This window comes from Cygnus atratus, chromosome 18, assembly GCF_013377495.2.
Source record: "Cygnus atratus isolate AKBS03 ecotype Queensland, Australia chromosome 18, CAtr_DNAZoo_HiC_assembly, whole genome shotgun sequence".
Classification (NCBI taxonomy): Eukaryota; Metazoa; Chordata; class Aves; order Anseriformes; family Anatidae; genus Cygnus; species Cygnus atratus.
In genome coordinates, this window is record NC_066379.1 from 9,773,102 (window position 1) to 9,797,717 (window position 24,616).

General features: G+C 38.5%; 1 protein-coding gene across 3 annotated transcripts in view; it reads right to left on the minus strand.

The window, feature by feature from the left end:
- Window positions 1-24,616, minus strand: part of PRKCA (protein kinase C alpha) — a 154,793-nt gene that overhangs the window by 73,472 nt on the left and 56,705 nt on the right. For all 3 annotated transcript variants that reach the window (XM_035558680.2, XM_035558679.2, XM_035558681.2), the window contains one exon: window positions 22,706-22,788. In XM_035558680.2, coding sequence (XP_035414573.1) covers window positions 22,706-22,788 — 83 coding nt within the window. The remainder of the gene's footprint in view (window positions 1-22,705; window positions 22,789-24,616) is intronic.

Sequence of the window (24,616 nt, forward strand, 5' to 3'; positions counted from 1 at the left end):
CAGTTGCAGTGGATAATGCAAAACACTTGTTTGCTAGAACAGCCCCAGCCTTTACCAGTGCTTTTGTAATTTGACACATTTTTCGAGCCACAGGTAGATGTTTTTGCATCTATCACCCTACAGATTAATTCCAGAGAAACAAATTGTTTGGGATATAACTTACAGAAGAAGAAACCTCAGCTCAGCTACTGGACACACACCGTGACGTGATGAGCAGCTAGTCTAGCAGTGAGTAACACCGCAGTCTCGCTGCACTGCGGTGGTGAAGCTGCTAAGAACAAACTGTTTGACCAATTTCTCCAAATCAGTTGCTGGGAATTGAAAGGCGACTCCTTGGAGCTCTGCTGATTCAAAGTTATCTGATAATTTGTAACATCCTCCTGTTACAACAGAATTACAAGAAAGACAAACTCCAAAGGAGCTGAGGTTGGTAAAGAGGAAAGTTCTACTTTATCCAACAGAGTTAGCAGCAGCTACCAGTACGGTGCATTTCATAATTTCCACTGTCATCAAGAGCAGCCATCCATCCTACCCACCATGCGTACATGGTGGCAAGGCAAAGACGTCTGACCTGCTTTAACGTGGGGTTATTCCGAGATGCAAACAACACAAAGTCAAACGCACCTTCCAAACTAGGGAGACTGCTCCTGCACTTAAGCCAATCGCTTTATGCCCATGCCGTCAGACAGGCATGCAGCACTGCAACAGCCTTCAGCTGAAAATTAACCAACGTGCCCCCGGGTTACTACGAGCAAAGCAAAATAACACACAAACAAACAGCAAACAAAAAACTGACAATGACTGACTGAATCTGGCACAGAAATCTATAAAAATACATTATTTAAGAAAATATGATTTGAAAAATAGAAAAAGTATTAGTTCAGGTTCAAACAAAAATGAAGTTTCATAATAAATGTGTCAGTTAGAAAAAGAATAGACTTGTAGTAAAACAAAACACATGGTTACAAGATAAACTGGAATAACGTGTTAAATATTTACAAAATCACATCATCTCCCCTAAAGTAAACATATATATTTTTTAAAGTGATTAAAACAAATGTGTGTATTAAACACATGCTTTTCTATGGAATTAATTCACTATTCTGGTGAACACAGTTATTGCTAGTCCCAAATTCATTCAATTGCTTTAAATTCAATTCATTGCTTTATACCCTTGCCCACAGTTTCTGCCATTACCTATGTGCCTGGCTCATCAATCACAGTATTACAGATTGGCACCTCTCTACTTACATTTATCACTTTTCCATTTTCCTTCAGCACTTAGCATCATTAATTTATCAAGTCTCATTCCATTCAACTCCCACGGCTACTTTAAGCATGACAGAGCAAGGTCTTGTTTTATTATTTTTTATTTTTTACATATTTCATGTGAGGCACAACAAATGAGGCTACTCTGCAACAGCAAGACAACATTGAAAAAAAAAGGCTTTTATCACAGCTTAATAAAAGTTTAAGTACACAAAGTATAAACACAGCTCTATGCTGCATTTATTCAGCATTTTTATTTTTAATGTAGAAGCAGCAAAACCAGCCAGCCCATTTTCCACATCAAGAGGAGGCGCATCCTCATCCCTACATTATGTAATCTATCTATTTGCAAAGCTTATATTAAAGCATTTAGAGATGTTTTATTTTCACGGTGATGATATTTATTAATTTTTCATCAAAAAGTCTTTTCCAAATAGAGTAAATATTGAGCCTGCCAACCCCCTGATATTCCAAAATACATCGTCCTACAGAAAACAGCCCAAGTCAGTTCAACACAATTCGGTTAAGTTATTAGCTAACGCCAGACACAGCGAGAGCCTTTCTTACAGTCATCTGGGCAGTTTCAAAGGTCGGAGCAAACCTGGGTTGTGACATGCCGTGTCAGATTCTCTGAACAGAGGCTATCCTGCCATATCCAGTTTTCTGAAGATTTTTCTAGTAACTGCTGTTCTAGAACCCCCAAATCCCCAAAATGAATGCTAAAGGTCTCCCACTTTTTTTTTTTTTTTTTTAAACCATTACTGAATTTTTTGATGTGGGAAGCACAGAACTATTGCCCGGAGACTGTACATCATGCAGCTGCCGGGGCTGGCTGTCAACAAACAGCAAATACCCACAGTGAGGAGACAGAAACACAAAGGGTTTGGTCAAACACAACATTTGTCTGTGCAAGTGAGGCCGCTGTGCTGCCTATCTCACAGCCCTAATCCCGATGTCGTCAGCCAGATTTTTCTCTTTTCTCATTTTTCCTTTTACATTTCATGTAACAAAGAGCAGGTAAAATAAGTCTCACTCAACAAACCACTGCAAGAGCAGCAGATCTCAAATGTTCCGCCAAAAAAACTCAAGCAGCACGCGTGATCGAGGGGTATTAACTCAAACACAAAGTCCGGCAGCTGTGCGCTTGTTTTTTCAGCGTACAGATGACGCTGTCACATCGCTGCCCTCCATCTCCAGGCCAGTGCTTCGAGTGTATCACACTCATCTGTGCTCATGATCGATGGGCAGGGACAGAGGCTAATCAAGTATAGGTTTATAATTGTATGAGTGACTTTATCCGATCACTTAGCCTATTCTTCTCCTGTCAGTACCAGCTACTCCGCCGATACTCACACCGCTTAGGTAGGAGTTGGCTCTGGGGGCAGCGCAGCCTCCCTGTGCACCTCAACATTTATTTACACCTTCCCTGAGCTCTGCTGGAGTGCTGCGGGTTTCAGACCCCGCACTCACAAAATATGCAGCATTGCGGTTTTTTTTTTTTTTTCCCTTTTGCAGTATCAGGACCCTACATGGCCATCTTCGATAGCCTAAAATGGGAAGGGCTTAAAAAGCAGGTTGCCTACGGACTCGGAACATATTCAAAGCTTTGATTTTACAGAACAGAGAATGAGCAGTCTATTTTCCATAAAATTGCTAGTTCCCAAAAGTACATAACCAAATACATGAAACAACCAACATACTGCACATCTAGCAAGACAGGCGCTCGTGCCCTACCTACACCCTTCACAGCGCGCAGCGCTGATTCCCCAGAAAAAGCTGCTTTCCCCCCCAGAAACAGCAGGTAAGAGCGGCACATCCTCAGGTCCCCCCTGGATTAAAACACAAATTGCAGCTCCCAGCGCTGCTCAGCCCAAAGGGCTGCATGGGGCGAAGCCCAGCCCGGCTCGAGGGGCTGCTGAGGGGCTTGGAGACCCCAGGAAATCACAAAGCTGGCTGCTGTGGGCCTACCTGAACCTCAGTTTGTTTTACTTTGCTATTCACTCAAGTCCTTCCCTGGAAAAAAAATGACATCTCTTTAATTTAACACAATTAAGTAAGAGTTTATTTTCAGCTTGCCTTGACACTGCACTAAATAACTACGTGAAAAACAACGGGATAATGTTCTCGTGTCTGTCTAATCAAAGACTGTGAATCAGGGAGGTACTTTTTAATCAAAGCTCTCTCTGTTAAGCATAGAAGTGTTGAATACACAGGCTGAAATGATGTCTGAAATATGAATACAGAATGTTTCTTAACTAAGATTCCGTGTTTAAAAAAGCTCCTCCGCAGAGAATAACACATACAATTAACTGTCTGTGTAAACCGCAGGCTAGAAAACAGACAAAAGTTACGGATGAAAAACACTACAAGAAAGTATTCATTATTCTAGTGTTAAAGAAAAAGAAACATTTCATGTTAAACCCTCACCCAAAGCTTTCTATAATGTTCCTTGATTAACACCTTTGAACAGGTTGGTTCACTATTACACACCCGAGAAAGCTGATTCAGGTTTGAACAGTGATTAGTCCAAGCACACACAGCAAGAAAAAAATAAAATAAATTATTATTATTATTAATAATAATAATAATAATAAAAACAATAAAAAAACCAAACCAACCCATGTGTCTAAAAACTATGCCTTAACCCTTGGAAAAAGAAACTTTTCTGCAAATAAATTCGGTGCCACATGAATACGAAATCAGTATGCTGACAATGAGATATTTCCATTGTTGGGGCCCTCTGAATCCTGAAGCACAGACATCTGCTTCCAGATCTCTGGGGTTTTGAATTATTTTTAAACTCTGAACAAAGAACACTTAGTACCACGTACTTCCAGTTTCACAGCTGGGTTATTTTAAGCAGGCAAAAAACTCATTGGAATATAACTTTCTTATTTTGAAATATTTTAGCTTGAAGTTATTAATCTGTCCCTTGAGAATTCGGAACATTTTAGAACACTTCTTTTAAATATTCAATATCTTTTAAAGCCACAATCTTCTCACATGGCCTTAAAATAAATGCCTGAAATATCATGCTGTAATAATCCAAATGGAGCCCTTATTAAGGAAGGGATTCAATTTCTTTTTGATCAGAAATCTTTTTCTCCCTACCTTCAATCTCCTGTCCTCTGAAAAGGACAAACGCTATCCTTGTAAACATTTCCTGAGGAAACCATTTATTTTCACAGCGCTTTGTGAAGGCAAGGAGAGCTACTCACACGCTTGCTCTGCAACACGGGAGGTTGGGAAGAATTTGAGCTTAGAATAGGAATTCTGTCCCCTTCCCGGTGTGATGCAGGACTCATTTGCTCTGTGTCTAATTACCAATTTGTAAAACACCTGTGCTAAGGGGCCCTTATCTCGCAGGGCCACAGAGAGACTTGCAAGAGGCACCGCAAGGATGCCCGGCCAGGGATCAGGATCCTGAGTTTTTAACAGGTGGGGGAGCAGGCAGGAGAGAGAAGTGGCTGAATGAATTAACTGGTAGAGCAGGGAATTATTTAAGCCACAAAGACCAAGCTGCAGAATGGACTAAATGTCCTGACGAGTCATATGCAGCTTCCTTACAAAATCAGGCTAGGAATTGGGAAATAAGAAGGTAGCAGTAAGAAGCTTGGAGCAAGCTCACCAAGACCTTTGCTAATATTAAATGCCTGCTTTTGCATTTGCTGCTGTTTCATTACTGACTTGCTGATTGTTTCTAGGTTCTTAATGAATTCAAATTCAATTTACTCACAGTAACATCTAGCTTTAGTAAATTTTCATCTTACGTATTGACAATGAAATTAAATTTTCCTCTTTACTGCAGCATGATGAATTCTGTAGCTAAATCTCAAACTTCAATTTGAAGTACTTACAGATACTTCATCAGCCTTCACTGAACCACCCAAACAGCCAGCAAAATTACTGTGTGCCTTCTCTGTTGTTCTGTATCACAAATAAATGCTCTTCTTTTCTGCAGAATAATCCAATTGCTTTTAAAATATCATTAAATACCTTTTAAAGGAAATTGGGGAATACTATTGTACAGTCACAGCATCTCAGTATGTAATCGCAGAGGATTTTCTGGCTGCAGCAGGTTTATGCAAGGTCAGGACAGTGAAATATCCCAAAGGAAAACCCAGCAAAGCAAGGAAGTGCAGTTCACAAGGTGCCCTACATTGAACCATGCTGCTAATGGACTGTCTTGCTTCAAGACAAACAATGTTTCAAGTCTGTTGGACAGTTGTTCACAATAAATTAATCTGGAGAATTAAAGTATGGTGTGTATGTAACTGTCTTTTCCTATTTCCTTCTTTTCACCTCCCTCTCCTGCATAAGCTATCAGCAGAACCTCAACAAATTCATTCTGGCTGACAAGACCCGTAGCACACTGCTGTGCTCATCTGTACCCACACTTCAAAGGAAGGCTACAAAGGAACTCCAATGGTCACTAAAAATAATAAAAGCAAACAGCAGGGTAAAATTTGTGATCATCTGAAGGAAAGGTGGCCAATAGCTCAAAACTTCTGCCAGCTAGTTAACGAAGACACTTTGGCAACATCTTCTGCAGAGACAACTTCCAGCAAGAACTGAAACACCATCTGCATGTGTGGAGAAGGGAAAAATGGTGATTTTACATTAAGGATGAGTTCCTGGTCAGGCCTTCAATGTGAGAGGAGAGTAAAGGCTCAAGAGAGAAATAAAAGGCTAAATTGCTGTGTTAGAAGCATAATTAATTAATCAAAGAGAGCAAACAAGCACTGCAGTGAACTTCAGGAAAATATGACTAATCGATGTCCAGTTAAGTAAACAGAATCAAAAAGCAGAGCTCACCTTACAGCACATGACTGCCCATGCCAGCGGAGGCAGGATGTAACTTAGAAACCTACCAGCAGTGCATGGCTCTGCTGATTTTCTTGTGCTATCCAGTCAGTGAGAGATGCCCCAAAATCTCTTAAATAGGGCTACAATTTAGGAAGCTACCAAAGCACAGATGTAATATATCCTACTGAAATAGTTCAATGCTATTAGTTCTCATCAGAAAAGTTGCAGCAGAAGCTGTGGGTGCCCCATCCCTGGAGGGGGTTTGGACATCCGGGACTGGTGGGGGGGGTCCCTGCCCATGGGAGGGGGAGGCACTGGTGGGGCTGTAAGGGTCCTTCAAACCCAAAGCATTTTGTTGTTCTGTGATTCATTCTCTGACAAGTCATCTTGAAGGGACTGTACAGCCTAATAATGTGCTTTGAAGAGCATTAAGGAGGCCAGTCTGTCCAATTCATCTTAATTGAATCAGAGACAGACAGTATATGCTTTCATTTAATTAGGCTGTAGATAAAGAACATCTCAACATATGGAACGCCAGTCAAGGTTAAATCATTAGATAGCAGTGTAAACTTGAAAATACGTAAGGCCAAAAAACCACGCTGCATAATTCAGAAGGTTGGTGAAACATCCCTTTCCATCAAAGGATTGGTGTCATGAGGAAAAAGTAAGGAAACACTTCACAAAGAGTTAGCTAAATGTCTAGTAAATTTAGAAATGAGAGCATTTTGAGAAAAATGTAGTTATTGCAAAAGTAACTCTGCTTCTTTCTTTATAGAGACATAATACAATAAGGCATAGTACTCTACCACAAACTATAGTTACAATTAAATAGATTATTCTATCCATCCATTAAGAAGATCTAATTATGGAATATCATTAGCAAGGCCCTAACTCAATTTTTTTTGATTATTACCTATTAGTTTTCTCCCTTTATTGACAGACATCACTTTTAAGTTTTTATCTTTGAAGTTAGAATAACATTAACAGACTTTAACAATTTTTTTTAAACTAGCTATAACTGCATGATTTTGTACAAGGATTTGGACATCGGAGAAATCAAGTTGAAACACTTTTTCCTATCTAATTTTTTGAAATTCTATCAAATTTTTGTAACCGATGGTTTCTTGTCACTGGACTTATTTATGCCTCCACCTCTCTTTAATCAGAAAGAACAGAAGTTATATAAAAACTGCAAAGCTTATAAAAAAAATGGTTGGAGTGACTGTGTACGGCTTTTTTACGGTGAAGTGTTCGGTGCTCATGTGCACATTTAGCTCAACACAACTTCAGCACAAGCACAGCTCAGCACCACAGCATCCTGGCGCCTCCCCTGCCGGCAACGTTTCTCTGGGCTGTGGCTCTTCGAGTCTCCTACAACAGGACAGCAGGAGTACACCATTTCACATTCCCTTTCCCACTAAAACTATATTTTTTTCTATCCAATTTCACAGGTATCACTCAGCATTATTAGCACAGCAGCAGGGTGTGCTCATTCCACCGCCACCAGGGCAGAACCTATTTCTACCTGCCAGAAGATGCACTGAGCACTCTTACACAATCAACGTTTTCCTAAGCACTCTCAATTTTATAGACGCAACACAGTAGATTTGTGACGCTTTAGTTTTCGTTACAGTTATAATCTTATTTACTCTTTATTTTTTGTGTTAAAGAAACAGCTTCAATATCAAGTTCATAAATCAAGCACAGTTCATTAGGCACTGAAAAGACTCCCACTGACATAAATGCAAATTTTGTGTTAATGTTAGAAATGCCTAGAAACCCACTGTTTCTGTGACCTTTTTCTAAATTTGTCTTTACCATCAAGGTTTCTGAAGCAGTATTTTGCATCCAGTACATTTTACAAAACAACTGTTAGCCTGTTCAATTCAAAGAAGCTTTCATTTGTTTATAGAATTTTCTCTTGAAATGTGGTTTCTTCAAAACCGGTATGCTGAGCCACACTACTTGCAGTACTGAGTTTTTTCTACTCAGACATCAGTGTAAATATAATGCTTTTCAAATATATAGGTGCTATAAATACTTAATGATATGTAGTGACAATGTTTATGCACAAATAGGCATGCAACTGCATGAACAAAAGCCAGCGCAAACAGCATGCGTCTTAGTGAAATATTTTAAACCAGGTGTAATACACACATTCCCACATTTGGTGTTTGTGATTTATAAACCCCATTTCCAAAAGCTCTGAGTGCCTACTTGCAGCTCCTGCTGACTTCGATGGTGAATGCAAATATTAAGGGGCATGTAGACTGCACATTATCTGTGCATATATGTCAAATGTGTGTCCATGAGGAATTGCATATCCTTTTTAGAGTAGGGCAAATTTTACCAACAGGCCTTCATTCATAAAATATTGTCATGTTAAAGATTCCTTTTTCAGAAGAGGGAAAAAAAAAATCTATGTATTAAGGAGGTACTTTATTTTAAAATGTGATTATTTTGAACCACAACTTCAGGAAATGTTTAATTTTTGGAAGCCTGTATTGATTAAGATGCATTGGTCGTTTACTGCAATGACTAATAACCCAAATTCTTGGAGCGTATCCCAACAGTATTGGCAAAACAAGCAGTAATGAACCTGAGCGAATGGACTGTACTCTGACAGGAGCAGAGAGATTGAAAAAAAGTGCTGCGCAATGACAGCTAATAAGAAAAAAATAAAATGGCACTTCATTTGTTTTAGGACTACTTGAAAATAAACTTTTATTTTAGTGGCCATTTTTGGCCTATTATGCCACTGAAGTGACTTAATTTAGGTATACAACGTACCTCCGACTTTATTTAGGTATACAATGTACCTCCCTGACGTAGGCCTGAGGCCTTCCGGCATCTGTCTGGGCGCAGCAGCGGTCTCCTCGTTTGACCTGAAGGCTTTATTGTTACAAAATACAAAGCACTGGGAAACACTTTGATTTGATTTCAGCTTGTAAGATCAGTAAACAGCTGCACCTTCTCACATAAGAGCAAAGGATTAGTTTGGAATGGTAGAATAGAACATTTTCTACCCCACTCGTTGCACAATGTGCTTCCAGAAGAAAAAAAAAAGTGTATTTCTATTTTGCTTAATTTTACCTCTGTGTGGCATGTTTCTAAATTAGGCACATTAAAAATAAAGCCATTTGTGTTTGACTGCAGTCTTTCATATTATTTATTGCAAATCCCCTTTATGCAGGAATATTGAACAAAGTCTGTTGATTGCACAGCTCTTTTGGTTTTCATGAATGGTCCCAATCATGCTCTTGGCACACGAGGACACAAGTGACAGATGTTAAAACTCTGAGGGATTGAACATATCTCCTAAAAGTTACAAGACTGCTTTAATTTCTCCTTTATTTTCCACAGCCCTTTTTTCTTTTTCCTGCTTCCTCTACTAAAGAGCTTGCCCTTGGAGGCCAGAACTGAGCCAGGGTTGTCAATTTGCCATTGGAACCTGTTCCTTCACCCTCAGCACTTCCTTGAGTTCTAACCTTCCATATTGACAGCTTCCACCTTTCCTTGGTTAATTCTTATTTCCTTTTTTATATTAACTAGCACCCGTATGTGTAGAAGTGCTCTATCTTAATGAAGAAGTAGTGAAAATTACACATTACTGTTGACTTAATTTAATCTCAAGATTGAGAAATGAATTTCACTCTGCAGAACAAAGTCAACAGGACAAAATGAATAAACTTTGAGGACGACCATATAAAGCCTCTGCTTGTTAAAATTCTTATTTTAATTAAGCAAAGTAAAAAGCTTTTTAGTATGTTCAAAAAGCAATGCCGTTAATGTGTGGTGAGGAATGGGATTTTAGGCTTCCAGATTTAACAATACAACACGACTCATTTACTTGTAAGTAGGTCAATCTGTAGGTACTAATATAGACCTTGAAAAATAAAAGTGGATTTGAACTAAGGAAGGATTTCATAAAGCTATTTATAAGAGATATCCAGGTCTTCTGCCTGTTGTGTGCAAGGTCTGAGGGGCTCAAATTACCTTTAGTTAATTTCAAATTGTTTTCTCAGGAAGAAAATCATTTGGGATAATTCTAGATTTCAAGTTATTCTAGAAAAAAAAAATCTAGAAAACTACTGAACAAAAATCTGTGGCAATGAAAGAAAGAATATTCTTCATAAAAATGACATGCATATATTAACGGCCTTCCTAGCACAGGTTTTATATACATTCTGATGCCTGACTGTCCCCAGCTCCTTCTAACCTCAGCTCTGCTGGAAGGCTGCTTTTTAGCCTTATTTCTGGACAAGATATATAAGATTTCTTACAAACTACTACCTAAACAAACAGACTAAAAGTAATAATTCACCTATGCTCATTTGAGTTCCTATTCAACAAAACTATCATGATTTACACAGTGCTCTTCATTTCAAGAAATCGAGACCGTGCAACTATATCATCTCCCTGTTTTCCAAATCACTGTATTAGTATTGCACATTTGAAATGTGACAGTGCACATTTTATATACTTTACAAAGATCAGAAGTAAAAACTATAAAGAAAGGGGTGCCACACTTCCATAAAGTGATATGCTAACTTTTTAAAGTAAAATAGCAACAGTCTTTTGCTGTGTTATGTATAATACTTGCTTTCAAAGCTCCAAAAGTCAGACTTCTAAACATTAATGCATTGCAAAGCACCTGTAGAACCATGCATTAGGAATATCTGAAGGACAAAAGCAGAGCTAGAATATTTTCAAAAGGTTTCTTTCTTTCTTAATAAAGATTTTTAATTTCAAAAATAAAATTAAAGCATATAAATATGCATCACTTTCTTTTTAACCAGATTTTTTTCTTTGAAATGAGAAAAACATTATAAAAATAGGTTTTGCTAAAAAGAGATCAGAAGATTTCATTTTCAAGAAGTATCACAGCATTAATGTCAAGTTCTGATGCAATTGCGCTTATTTTATGTTTTTAATTAGTGTCAGTGATAAGCGTAAGAGATGGAGAAAAGAGCTTTTAAATTCTTTTTTTTTTTCTTCACATGGTCTTACCCGATCTCTGACAACACAGGGACACAGAGAAGAATAATACTGACCACATGGACTAGCAATAATTAACTTACAATTTGCATACTTCACAATTAGACACCCAAAAGAAATTATTGATAATAAAGCAGCTAGTAAGAAAGGAAGAAGGGTTATTTGCAAACTAAATATATATAACCCATCTCAGAATAACTTTTCCAATAAATAAAAAATAAAAAAGAGAAAACCCTAAGATTCAGAAAATGCCTTTTTAAGATGTTAGATAAAAACTGCTTTAAAAATTGTATCACTTCCAGTAAGCTCAGCCTTGAGTGTTGTTTTTTTTTTTTTTTTAATAAACTCTTCTTAATTAATGTCCATGAAGTTAATCATTTGCTATTATTCTGCTAGTCTTTCAATACCAATAGGGTCCAAACTAAACAGCTACCAGAATAACCAGATTTCAAAAAACTCTTTTTTTTTTTTTTTTTTTTTTTTAAGAGGAAACAAAAGTAGCCAAATCTATGCATATGCTTTTTGTAACTATTCTTATAGAAGCTTTTATCTCCTTTCTGGTCCATTCTTTGCTGGTCTGATGCTCCTGTTGCCGTAGAAACAGACCCGAAGGTAGCTCTGTTACAGATTACAACGGTTTTCCCAACACAGAGAAATTTATTTCACGCCTTAGTTCAGCAGGTACCCTCCTCGTGGGGACAAAAAGAAAAACAAATAAATCAATCTCAGACTTTTATATCTATTAAGTTCTCATTAGCAGAACTTATGATATGCTTTTGCTTTTACTTTATGAGCTCAGCTTACGATCGCTGGTATTTTAAGGATTAAGTTTCATTAATCACATGGGTCACACTCCTGTTTATCTGCAAGGGAATAGCTGAAATCAAATTATGAAAGGAATCATGACTGGCACAACGGTACTTCAGTGGAAGCACCAGCATTTCATTCTTCAGTGCAGATAATATGCTGTTGGTTTAAAATCTGTGCGTAAACTTTCATCAGCATGTCACAAAAATCTGACCAATTATAAAAACGAATAATTATTTTCTGATAGTGATATCATGTAATACATGTTCCCTGATATCACTGGCTATTTCAAGACAATCTGATCTCTTCCAAAGCCTAAAGAAAATCTATGAACTACCTGGATGTTACCCCAGTGATGGACAGCTAAGAGGAAGAGGAAACGAACAAATGACAAAAGCAAGCCCAAGCATAAAGCGGAGTTTGTTTATGCCAAGCTGCCCAAAGGCTTTACCAGGACCAGACAGAAAAACAGAGCTCATCAAACAGGAGGATAGTGGCAGCTGTCTTGCTGGTAAGGGTCTGACCCAACCTCCCCTCACTCTCTTCCCTCTAGCCCGTGATCAAAGCACGATGATAAAAGTATCCTGTTCCTTCCTACAAAGCACAAGTGGTTCTTGTTCTCCCAGCCCCACAGGCGGCTTCTCGGAGTTGTGATTTAAATCAAGAGACAGAAGCTATACCAGTTTATCTCAGTGAGTGTTGGCAAATTTCTCCCAGCACCCCAAGGAAACAGCCACCAAAAATTTACAAAGATAGGTATGCTCCCTGGTGACACATCCCAGAATTATTTGTAGCATATGGGATCTACAGTGCTTTTCAAAATTAGCCCACTCATTTTATTCCAAATTAAGCTTTCATCTAATTTTGGTGCAAGAACTGCCACCTCAAAAACAGACAGTGCTAAAAGCGTTTGGCATTCTGCAAAATATTCTCAGTGGTCTGTGCCTGCGTACGTTCCTCCCAGCTAATAAGTTCAGTATGCCATAATCAGACTTTTTTTTTTTTTTTAAACATGTGATTGTGGGGGTGGAACCTGATAGAAATGGCTATGTTACATTTTACACATGATATCTCATGTAACAAAACATTATGAGTAAGCCTGATGCTTTCCCCCCCCCCCACACCCTAATATCACATCATTAATATTTACATACAGCTTAAAGATTGACACAACTAACTTTTGGAAAGGGTTTCCTTGTAAGATGACATGGAAATAATTAAATTCTACTTAAATTGCACAACTAAATACCCTCTAACAATTGGACAGCAAAAATAAGGGCTGTTGGAAAAACTTCAACTTCAGTTTTGGGGATTCAAAAAAGTTTTGATATTCTATTGATATTCTTTTGATATTCTATTGATATTGATATTCTATTATAAAGATATTCTTTATAAATCCAAAGCCTTCAAAGCTGTGAATTGTCCAATCTCAGGCTATAACAAAGAAAAGCTGAACTGCACCTGCCCCGTGTCTCAGGTGCCAGCCCTATGAACTGAACCACTGAAGATGCGATGGAAGATCCAAGTAAATGTGACTTCAGAGTTGCCATGAGGTGTAGGCAGTCACCCATCTCGCATGTCCATAAAAAAGGGAAGGAGAGGATCTGCACAGCTCTTTTCCAGAGCTCCTTTGAGAAAGTCAACCCAAGAACTACCTTGGTGGAGCACAAGGAAGTGGGGTTCAAGGAAGCACATGAACTAGCTGCAGGTGCCAGCAGAGCCCATGCGGACTGTACACACAATGCACACATCATCTTTTTTTGGTTTTGGAGATTTCTTTTTTAAATTTCCCTCCCAGTCATTAAAAGGATCCTTAACTTGTGTGATCCTGTTTGAACTGCAATTCACTGCCAGTATACTCCAATATCTGCATTTCAAAATCAGCCATTATAGCTGATTAAAAATGATTCTTAAATAATTAAAAATAAGAATTTTGATAGGCAAATCTTCCCTGCAGTTAGTTTGTATGGTTTTGAGATCAAAACCACAAGTATATACCCCAGCAGCATGAAACTTTTATTTTGCCATATGCTACTTTGGATACTCTGCAGAGATTAAGAAGTCAGAGTAATCATAAGAAATAAAATGTTTGGTTTTATAATAAAAGTATTCTTCTTGTACTGTAATTTTTTTTTTTAAAGTACTTACTGCATTGAGTGTGATCTTGTTTATTTTGATAACTAGGACTAGCTTTTGGGGAAAAGGAAGTAGGAATATAGTAAAGAATATCATATTTTGACAAAAGCTATGTTTGCATTGTAATTGTTTTGTAATATCTACTAATGTCTACTTTAGACAAAGTCATTCTGATTAATACACACTAAGTTGATATCTCAACTTATACATGTAGGGATTTCTATATTTTCTTTCCTTAGGGTATACAATGAAAGATTAATAATTTTATTGCATCAGAGCTGTTTAAGAATCACGTCAAAAAATTCATAAAAGTGTCTCCTTAAGAAAGAGTTTTTGATATTCTGTCAGGCAGTAGACTTTGTTATTTGACAGATTTGCCTGTCTTTGTGTATCTTTTGTAATAAAGTGAGCAGATTTTTATTTTAATTAAAAAGAAAATATTTCTAGTATAAGATTGCCTATTATCCAAAACTCAGATTAGCAAGAACAAAATTCTTGTTGGCTATAATATTTGTCAGTGATGCCTGTTTGTTGTTCAAGTCTCTCACAATGTTAAACATAGATGATTGTTGCATTCACTGCAAAAACAACCAAATGGTTAAAAGCAAATCAGAGGCAGCCTGCTGCCACATTTCATTATCCCTGGAAAAACAGCTGCAAAGCTTTCTGATTAAAATCCCTTTTTAACCACGTTCTACAGTAAGTCTTAATACTATGCTTTTAGTTACTGCCTTCACTTTTCATGACTTTTTTGGGTTTTAAATTTTTTTTAAATTCCCAGCAAAGACTGGTAAAACGACTTCATCTTTCACTCTGAAACTTGGAAATATTTCTTAAAAAAACTTGGAAATATTCTGAAACTGTCTTCCTAACATATAAACAGTCTGGATATATAAATAAAGCCAGCAAAACAAAAAAATGAGCAAAGAAAAAAAAAAGAATCACAAAAATCAGTGAAGATTTCAGCACCTGGCACTGACCAGAAAAGGAAAAGCAGTAAGATGTCTACACAGCTCAGGACAGCTCACCTACATCCATTTACCCCTGCTTAACACAGCGGTGTGGCTCCTGAAGGATTTCTATCACAACAGCAGCTCCTGAGCTGCATGGGGTAATACTGCCCAGCCAAGGAGCTCTGCCCCAAGCCTAATGCCAACCCCAAGCCCACTGCTGTCCCGCTGAACCTCTGGACTCGTTCCTAAAGGACCATTTCCCACTGATGTCCCCCCACCCAGTATCTGAGGTTCAGCTTTTCTTCTAATTCCAAAACCACAGGGCTCATAACATGAAGAGCATAACACAGCCTCACAGGACTCATCTTGCCTCTCCGCAGTGTCTGAGTGCCAAAACTAAACCTACAGCACCATTTGGAAAAGCACCATAAGCCCCCAAACAAGGTGCCTTCGCTTTTTTAGCAACCTGCTGCAGCATTTACCCCTCGTTGCCCCCAAAGCCATCACTGTTTGGCAGCCAAGGCCCCCTCCACAAGCTGCCTGCATGATCCCTTCTTAGATCCCAGCAGCCACGGAAAGCAGCCGAGCACCTTCAAAGACCTTTAGCATTTCCCTTCTTTCCTAAATTCCCCTCCGGAAGAGCTGCAGAAATCTACAGAAAGCACCGAAAATCGGCGTACTCACTTCTCAGCCATCCCTGCACTCCCCTCAGCACCTTTGTGTAAGATGCGGGCTGCGTGCGGCCCACAGGGAGGCCTGGCTCCTGGAGGAGCACCTGCAAGGAGGCCTGGCTCCTTCCTTCCTGCACTGCTGCCTTCACCATCAGCTCGCACTGATCCACCACCCCCGTTTTATTACCTCACACCATTATACGTAGAAAAAATTCTGAACTTTTATTATCGCTCCTGAGTTCTTGTCAGCCCTCCTGTCAGCTGCGAATTGTGTAGCTATATGATATCGCAATATCCAAGCTACTCGTGAGCATATTCAGCTCCTGCAGTGTCCTGTGGAATCTCAGTTGTTCAAATTTAGAATGATTTTTTTTGCCAAATGTGCTTAAGATAATAAAACTCCCAAATAATTTCAATATCAAGAGGCTTATCCACTTTAACATCTTTTCCATCTATGTCACCTTCACCATCCAGGAGGTCAGCTACCCCGCCGGCTGAGATGAGATGGCTTTGCTGGTTCGTTTTGCGTAAGCATAATCTTATCACTTCGTTCTCTCCCAGGTGCTTAAATATTAAGAACTCACTGCAATTCGGAGTAGGAAAGTCAGATTTAATCTCCCTCGACAGTAGAGTCACTTGCTCTGCCCCCCCCCCCGTTTTTTTTTTTTTTTTTGTCTTTTGAATTTCTATTTATTTATTTAACTTATAAACCTCCTTTGGATCCTGTATTATTCCAAGTCTGAAAGGAGAATAGTGCTGATACAGAGACTGCAGTGTCTGAGTTCTTGTGCAATCTATATTGTTTTATAGACTCATTGCTTTAAAAAGTGAATATATTCAGACAGTATTTTAAAGTACTGCTGTTTTATTTTAATTCTAACTCTGAAAACAGTCTGGTTACTACATTTCTTTAAGAAACAAAGAAAAGATTTAACAATTTTAAAGTATCTTTTTTGAAAGAAATTCAATTAGTGGTCCCTTAAATTCATCTTAGTGAAGCTAGTTACCACCACAGTCAATTTTAGAGGTTGCTCATATATTTACAGTAGTTTACTCCAATTTAAAGCATTTCATCAACAATTTAGAATAGTTTTATGAACACTAAAAAAAAAAAAATCTGAATTGGAGATGATGCTTCAAGTAGAGTATAGCAGAAGCAGGCTTGAAATACAGGAGCTGTTAAATAGTACTCAATAGCATTACCATAAAAGCTGGTCATGAGGAAAAGATGAGTATTTTCTATTCAACCTACAGGGACATATTAGATAGCGATAAGGTAAGTTCCTGTATTGGTATTTTGCTAAGACATTAGAGACTTACAATTTTTTTGATTGTCTGAATTCTTGTTGTTTCAACTGAAACAAAATATTGCTCCCCAGCCACCATCATTTCAGCACTTGCCACAGAGAAGACCACTTTATTCACCAATATTATTTTCCTTTTGGCACAAACCCAGCTCTTATAACCTCTCATTTCAGCTAACCTGAGTAAAACAGAAAGGAGGGGATTTTGGGCTTCCCTCTTTTTTGCATGCACCTTTATTAAGGCATTTAATTTGAAAGTAATAATAATGACTTCTTTTCTCTGTTACAGCTATAGAGTACTGCAGAAAAAATGTTACACGAGGAGACAATATTTGTACACCACTATTTTTAGCACATTGAAGGATTTTATACAGCTGCATGGTCAAAGTTTACTGTTAAATACTTAGCTGTATGGCATGTAAGAAAGGCTAGGAAATAAGAAAAGGGTTGTGCATAGCATAGTCTGAAAATATTTCTTCGTTTTCTGAATATCCAGAATTTAAAACTAAGCTTCACTGCAACTGTCCAGTACATTTGGAGAAATTCCTGACACTGCCAGCAGAGCCTCCCCTTTCCGCAGGGCATTGCTGCAGCCAAGAAACTGCTACAAAGAGCTTTGACAAAAACTTAACTACATGACAGAAATCTCTTTGCACATGATTTAAAGTAATCCAATTCTCTCTTTCAAAAATATAAAAATAAAATTAAAGATATGCTTAGCCCTCACCCTTGTATACACATTCAGCTTCCATGGAAGTCAGAACGCCACTTACAAAAACTAAGGGTTTCCCCCCTTTGGATCTTTGTAAGTGACTAACAAACTTCACCACTCAGAAACCCTCCACATCCCTCGAGGCCTGTAGTGTAAATGCCATACCATCTCGCCTCAAGACGAATCTATAAATAAATCCTTGCCATCATGTCCTAGATACCCAGACCTCCGCAGGATGTTTGGGAATACGCACCTTCAAGTACTGACTCCTGTGGCTGTAAAAGGCAACTTTGTTTGAGTGGGAAACATGTACATGGAAATGTTTTTTTATTCTAACCCTGGCTAACTGGCTGCAAGGCACCTATCTGGCCGTTAGACTTTGGGGTCTCCTTGTCAAGTAAAATAAATATAACTGATAATTATTGCAATGAAACATTTGTGAGGATTTCCTGCTTTATGTGAAAAGTGCAGTGAGTGCTAGCTTGTAACTTTTATTGAATCAGAACAATACTCCCTGAAAGGCTCGAGCACTGCATATTCCAAGCTGTTCATCAGCAGACCTGCACCATCCCTTGGTTCTGACCTACTGGCTCCGCACTGCTCTCACTACAAACATCACACAGCGTTTTGTAAGATGAAAATGGCCGTCTCTCATAATAAACGCCTACCACTTGAGAAAGCTTACAGAAAATAAAATAATAATAATAAAAAAAAACACATTTCCAAGGAGATGTCTTATTGCAAAAAATCAGAAATTTCCTCACCTGAGCAAAACATAAGGAAGATATATTTATGCAGGTGGATATGTTTATCTCTTTCTCTTTCTCTTTTTTTTTTTTTTAATATGTTTGACTAGAGAGAGAGAGACAGAAAACTGCAACCTGTGTATAGCACTGCTCTGGAAATTTTCTTCCATTAACTGCAATATTGCACTCTCCTACAACTAATGGAAAGGCAAAGACACTGGAGAATTTGAATATGCAAATGAATGGTGCACTTGCACAAAACAATTTAGAAAAGGACTTTTAAAATATTTAAAAATCTGCTAAATATTATGATAAGCTCCACATTACATTACTTTTCTGAACTAAGCTTGTACTGACTAGGATAGGAATAAGCTACTGAACTGTAAAAGGGCAGACATTATAGTCAAACATTTCAGTAAATTAAAGTATAACATTCTACAATCCTCTTTGTTTAATAGGACCCACTAATGTACCACAGTTTTAATAAAACATTTATTTTCTGGTTGCTTTTAATCTTAAAAGCGTTTTTCAGATGTCACTTCTGTGTAAATATTCAAAATGATCATTTTGCAACCCTAATACTAAAATAAGGCATTAGGCTTATATATTTAATCACCAAAGCAAAAATAAATAAATAAATAAAATCAAGAAATACAGTCAGCAACATTAAAGACTTAAAAACCTGCCACACAGCAGATTCTAAAACAGTGAAGAGATTCTTGGGAAACTTAAATGGTGTCACAAACAAGTGTTCACTCTCATTTATGAGCTCCAGGGAAAAACAGTTAACAAAAATCAAAACCATTCAAGAATCAAACTTTTCATTGCAGATACAGAAGAACTAGCCACAAGTGTCACCACTGAAATTTTCAAACAACAATGCTTATTTTTAAACATCTTATTTCGTAACTGAGCATTAAAACAAAACTTGCTTTGTTTTGTTCTGCTTTGTTTTTAGGACCGACCAAAGCAAATCAGCAATGGTACGAGCTGTGTTGAGAGGAGGAGTAGTTGGACAGGCACAGGAGTGTGTTGCTGACCTGCCGGCCCCCTTTAACGCTAACATTTTGGCACTGATACTGGTGATGCTGCATTTCACCCAGCCCGACGGCTGCTAAGACTGCTGGGCTGAAGGCATCAGTGTCAGCGTTAATACTGTAGTCACTATTGCCTGCTTTGGCTTTTACTGATAACGCTGCCCTTTATTGGGTTTGGTACCAACAGCAGCTGATATGTAAAGGGCTCCTACCAAAGTCCAGGTGAGAGGTTCTGGAAAAGCAGGTATCGTAGCACGCAGCACAGCGTCGGTGCTGGCGCTGCCCAGCACCTGATACAGAAGGTGTACACAGGGTTATAAACTTGAAGAATCACCCAAATGCCACCCCAATGAGCCGGCATGCTTGGACCACGCCTAAAATCATCTGTAGCTCAGGGCAGTTCAAATCCACAACTTCCAAAGTCCAAAAGACTGCTTTAATTGCTACACCTTTCAGACAGAGCCGATTTCCACACCTCCCTCCAATGTTTAAATAATTCAGGAGCTTTCAGAAAAGGACAGGTATGAAAAATAATCTTGGCTTCTTGTTCCTGCCTTCACGATTGTTTCTGCAGCACAGCCTGCTAAATAAAGTGCATCTGCCTAATAAAATGCACCAAGAGCCTGCCTGCTACAAACACGATGAGCCGAAGCCAGGCTGCAGACCGGCTCCCTGGCGGCACCAGGCAGGGAGGCTGCACGAACACCTGCAAGCCCTGCTTTATCTTCCAGGCGAGGGCTCTGACCACTACAGTATTGTGCCAAAGTCTCTTCCTTTGACTCCTGTCAGAAAAATTGACCTCAGCTCAGTTAATGACTTCCCACAAAGAAGCTGTGCTCTACACTAAAGGGAAGGAGATGCTTAGTGTACAGCTCAGAATAATCCTCAAAGCTCCCGAGGAGTGCACTGCAACTGCAGTGGCATTTCCTATTCCCTGGTCCTTTTCACCATGCCTAATAAACCTCGGCACCATCCACATTCTTTACAGGTAATCAGTAACTGCTCCGTGCTTGGAGCCAGACTTGCAGAGTCTTACACCCTGACTTGATCTTTGGATCTCCTTCACTTCTGGTGACTACACCCGTACGCTGCAAGGCCCTTGGCACAGATGCTTTGAATCTCACTGCTGGAGCAAATGTACTTTTGGGGCATCACGAGGCTTAAACTGCAATATGTAACCAGGGCTGCAGCAGGAGCAGCTGAGGAAAGATGACGAAAATTTGAGATGAGGAGCTAAGAGCAGAAACTGAACAGGAAGAAAAAGATGTCTGGAGATACAGATACAGATCAATAATGGAACATTTTGTGAGATATCAGAACGGAATACGGAAAGAGGTGGAAAGGTGAAAAGAAAGGTTTCAGTTACAATTGTATTTTTAATCTGATTAAATTGATTTTAGCAATGGTATGTAGAGTATTGTGAAGCTTATTCCATTTTAAGCTGTTGCCAAAGTAGTAGTAATTGAAGCTAGGGGATCTCTGGAGAAAGACAATGTCTTAAAAACGTAGTTGCATTTGGAACTCCTAAACAAAGGTCCTGTTGTAATCATTTCAACATATTCATGATTACAACTACTTAAATTTAGCATGCCTATTTTGTGACATCATATTCTAAAGTTTATGGCGCATTTGTGGACCCGTCATTAAGATAGCAGTACCATTAAACAAGCAGCATCTTTCATTTACACCAGAGAAACAGTTTTTAGTGCAGACCTGAAGTACTTCACTTCTTCTTGCTTACCTACCCGAACAATGTACGATTTGGGTCTGGAGTCGTGTCACCTATCTTTACGAATCTAATCTGCCTTTTGATACAGCAGAGAAACTGGACAGCAGAAACTGTCTCCGTCCACTGCCATCCTGACCCAATGCCCTGATGGGTTACGCTGCTGTGAGGTTGCTGCATCTATCTGCTTCTGAATTCAGTTCCCCGAACCCCAAGTTTTCAAGTAGGATTTTAGAGGGCAGTATCACAAAGTTACACCAGTCAGGAGCAAATCAATGAGAGGGTCAGGCCTCCCGGTAAGTGGGGACAGGGCAGGGGGAAAGATAGGAAGAGAAGAAATGGGTGTTGAGGACTGCAGAGTTTCTGCCAGCAACTTCAGTCTGCTGCCACACAGCTCTTAACTTAAGCATTTCTTATGTGCCTAAATTTAGATTATGTGAAATGTGTTTAAAAAACAAGCTGTCTTAAAAATACTTTCCAGTTCTTGGACATTTCTCTGTACTTGAGCTTAAAAACAAGAAAAGTTTTTAACATCTCTAATTTTCCAGAACCTCTTGCAGCTTCTACCCATATATTGTTCATTGATCTCATGTCTAGCATATTAAAACAATTCATGAGAAGCTCATTAAAACCTAGTAAGAAAAGTCTTCTGGTGTGTTTCATCAGAGGAGATAATAGCCTACAATCTGGAGCATGAATATGTTATAAGAGACAAAACAGAGCCGTTTAGAGAAAGAACACTTGGAATGTATTGTTCCCATAAGCAGATGTTAAATTACTTCACCGTAAAGTGGAATTTACAAATCCCAAAGAAATGTTATTTTTATGTGAACAAACAATTTGTTTATTATTTCAGCAGGGTGACACAAAATTCTTGTACATCTGCCTCTCCATGTTGGCAGATGTGTTGAACGTAAAAACTGGTTGTTGACTGAAAATGCTCCTTGTATATGCAAGTATTGACAGGGCAAGATAGAATGGGTATATCCTGACTGGTGTACTATCTCAGGCACGGGGATAATTCAAGTTTCAAACAACCTATCTGAGATATGCCTGCTGGCTCAAGATAAGTTGGATCTAATCACTGGCACGTAGCTGGAGCTACAGATCCCTGTGTGCAGAGAGGACATGGACCAGAGTCAACTTTGAGGTTATACCTTGAGATATGATAGATACACAAACAAGCTCAGAAAAATGTGCAGCCTCTCCTGGGCATTGTTAGCATCAAATACATTCAACACAAACCAAACAAAAATAAAACACTGATTTAAGCTTGGGTAAGCACCTCAGGGTTGTCACATTCTGAGGAATATTGATCTCAGTCACACATTCATCTGTAGTTAATTTTGTTAACAAAAATAAATCTTTAAAGTCCATAGATCTTCAATATTCACTTCAGAACACTTAAATTAAAACAACTAGGATTATAAATATTTACCATAAAGAATTTATTGATATTGCTTGCAATGTGTTCTCACTGTTAGGTGCAGCAACATAGAACTATTCATAAGAGCAGCATATCAAATGCCAATGTACTTACATCAGTGTCAGGTCCCTTGTCAGCCCCAGGACATGAGAAAGTGACAAACTCATGGCATCTCTTATGAACCACAAAACAGCAAACTAGGAAGAAAAGGGAAAACAACAGTTAGACTTGCATAGGTTTCGTTTTCTTTTTTCTTTTTTTTTTTTTTTTGAAACAAATGCAGTTACACAGGAAATAAAATAAAACTTACAGCCAAGTATTTCACCTGTAAGTCATTCAAAGAAAGTAGAGCCTAATGTTAAATATAGACACACAAAAAAGGCAGACATCAAGTAAACTATATAATTAGAGGAAATAAGTGGGCACATTTAAAAATCTAAACACTCTACAATGATAATTTTCTAATATTTAACACAGCCCATAGCATTAAAGTTTGGTGTGGGATGAACGATGCTATGAAGCTGCATTTCCTGAATCCAAACCCACATCTCTAACTGAAGGGCTGTCAATGTGCAAAGAGCAGGGACTGTAAATGAGGCACATTAAACTGGAAGGACACCCATCCTTGGCTGTGAGATCTGTTCACCTGCATGCCTTGATGAAGATATCTAAGAAAATCCAATGTCTTTACTAGCTAATTACTTCTGTGACAAACCAAAGCTCTGAGTGAAGACTCTTGTGGAGAACAAAGTGTTCTCATATCACAGAATGGCAGGAGGTAATGAGAAAAGAAAATTAGCTTCTGATTACAGTACAATCCCATTTAGAATTTAAGAATGATCTAAAAACTTTTTCATATAAGGAAAGCTTAATCTAATTATGTCATGTGATGGAGGCTATAGGCTGTCACACAACAGAGGTCACACACGTGCCCCAAAACCACATAAACAGGATGATTTGCTTGAGAGAGCATACTTCAAAAACCAGGTATTTTAGCTTTTCACCCAAACAGAGGTTCTTTCTTAGTGTTAAGTTTAGTTCTGGTATTTCACAATCAGACAGTCCACATTTGAGCAAAACAGAATAATCTAGATTTAAGATGGTGAACATCTCGAAGTAAACACTGTACTATCAGGCAAAGTTTTACAGTGACTCAGAAGATTATAACGAAAATTCCGAAGTAGTCTGTAGAGAAACTGTGTATTATACATTCCCTGAACACATTAGGCTGTGTTTCCAATAAATAAAAAAAACACGGTTTTAAAGGAGAGTTTTTTAAAAAAAATCAAATAGATTTCAATTGACTTGCAATAGCAAAATAGCACTGAATTTCCTCAACTTCAGTGGAAACCAAGTTAAATTCTTGCACTTTTTCAAAGTAGCTTATTTCGTGTGGAATCTTTAAGTTTTCTTTCCCATTTATAATGAATATCAAATTCTTTCACCCAATGGAGCGAGCTAAGAAAGATGTTATCAAGAGCATCTTGGTGGCACTACAGCATCCAACTCTTGATCCCACCACGATGCCATACTGGCCTCATCCGCACCCCTAAGTCAGCTGGCTGTAAAGAAGTGTGATCCCCCTCACATCACTCTCCAGCTATTTCTCATCAGCAGCCCATGCAGCAATTGTTTCCAACAGTTCTATTTCTGACATGGCATATGTTTATTCTGCGGACAAATGGTGTAAAATGGGCTTTGCTCCACTGATTCCAGTTCAGCTCTGCTGACTTCACAAGAGGCAGAGTTCTGGCCCAACACATGCTGCCCACTTGGTTGACTAGTTTGTTAATCAATCTAAATCCCAATCAATCCTACAATTATCATTTTGATGGTTTGTTTCTACCAACTGAAAGATCACTAAGTGGCAATTACTATTAATATTACTTGCAGCTGAAACACGTTTCACTTCCAAATCGTATTTTTGGTTCCAAACTTTCCACTCTTGAAGACAACAGCCTGATTTCTGTTTGCAGGAGTAAATCATATGAAGAAAAATAATCCTGTTACATCCTCCAGAAAACA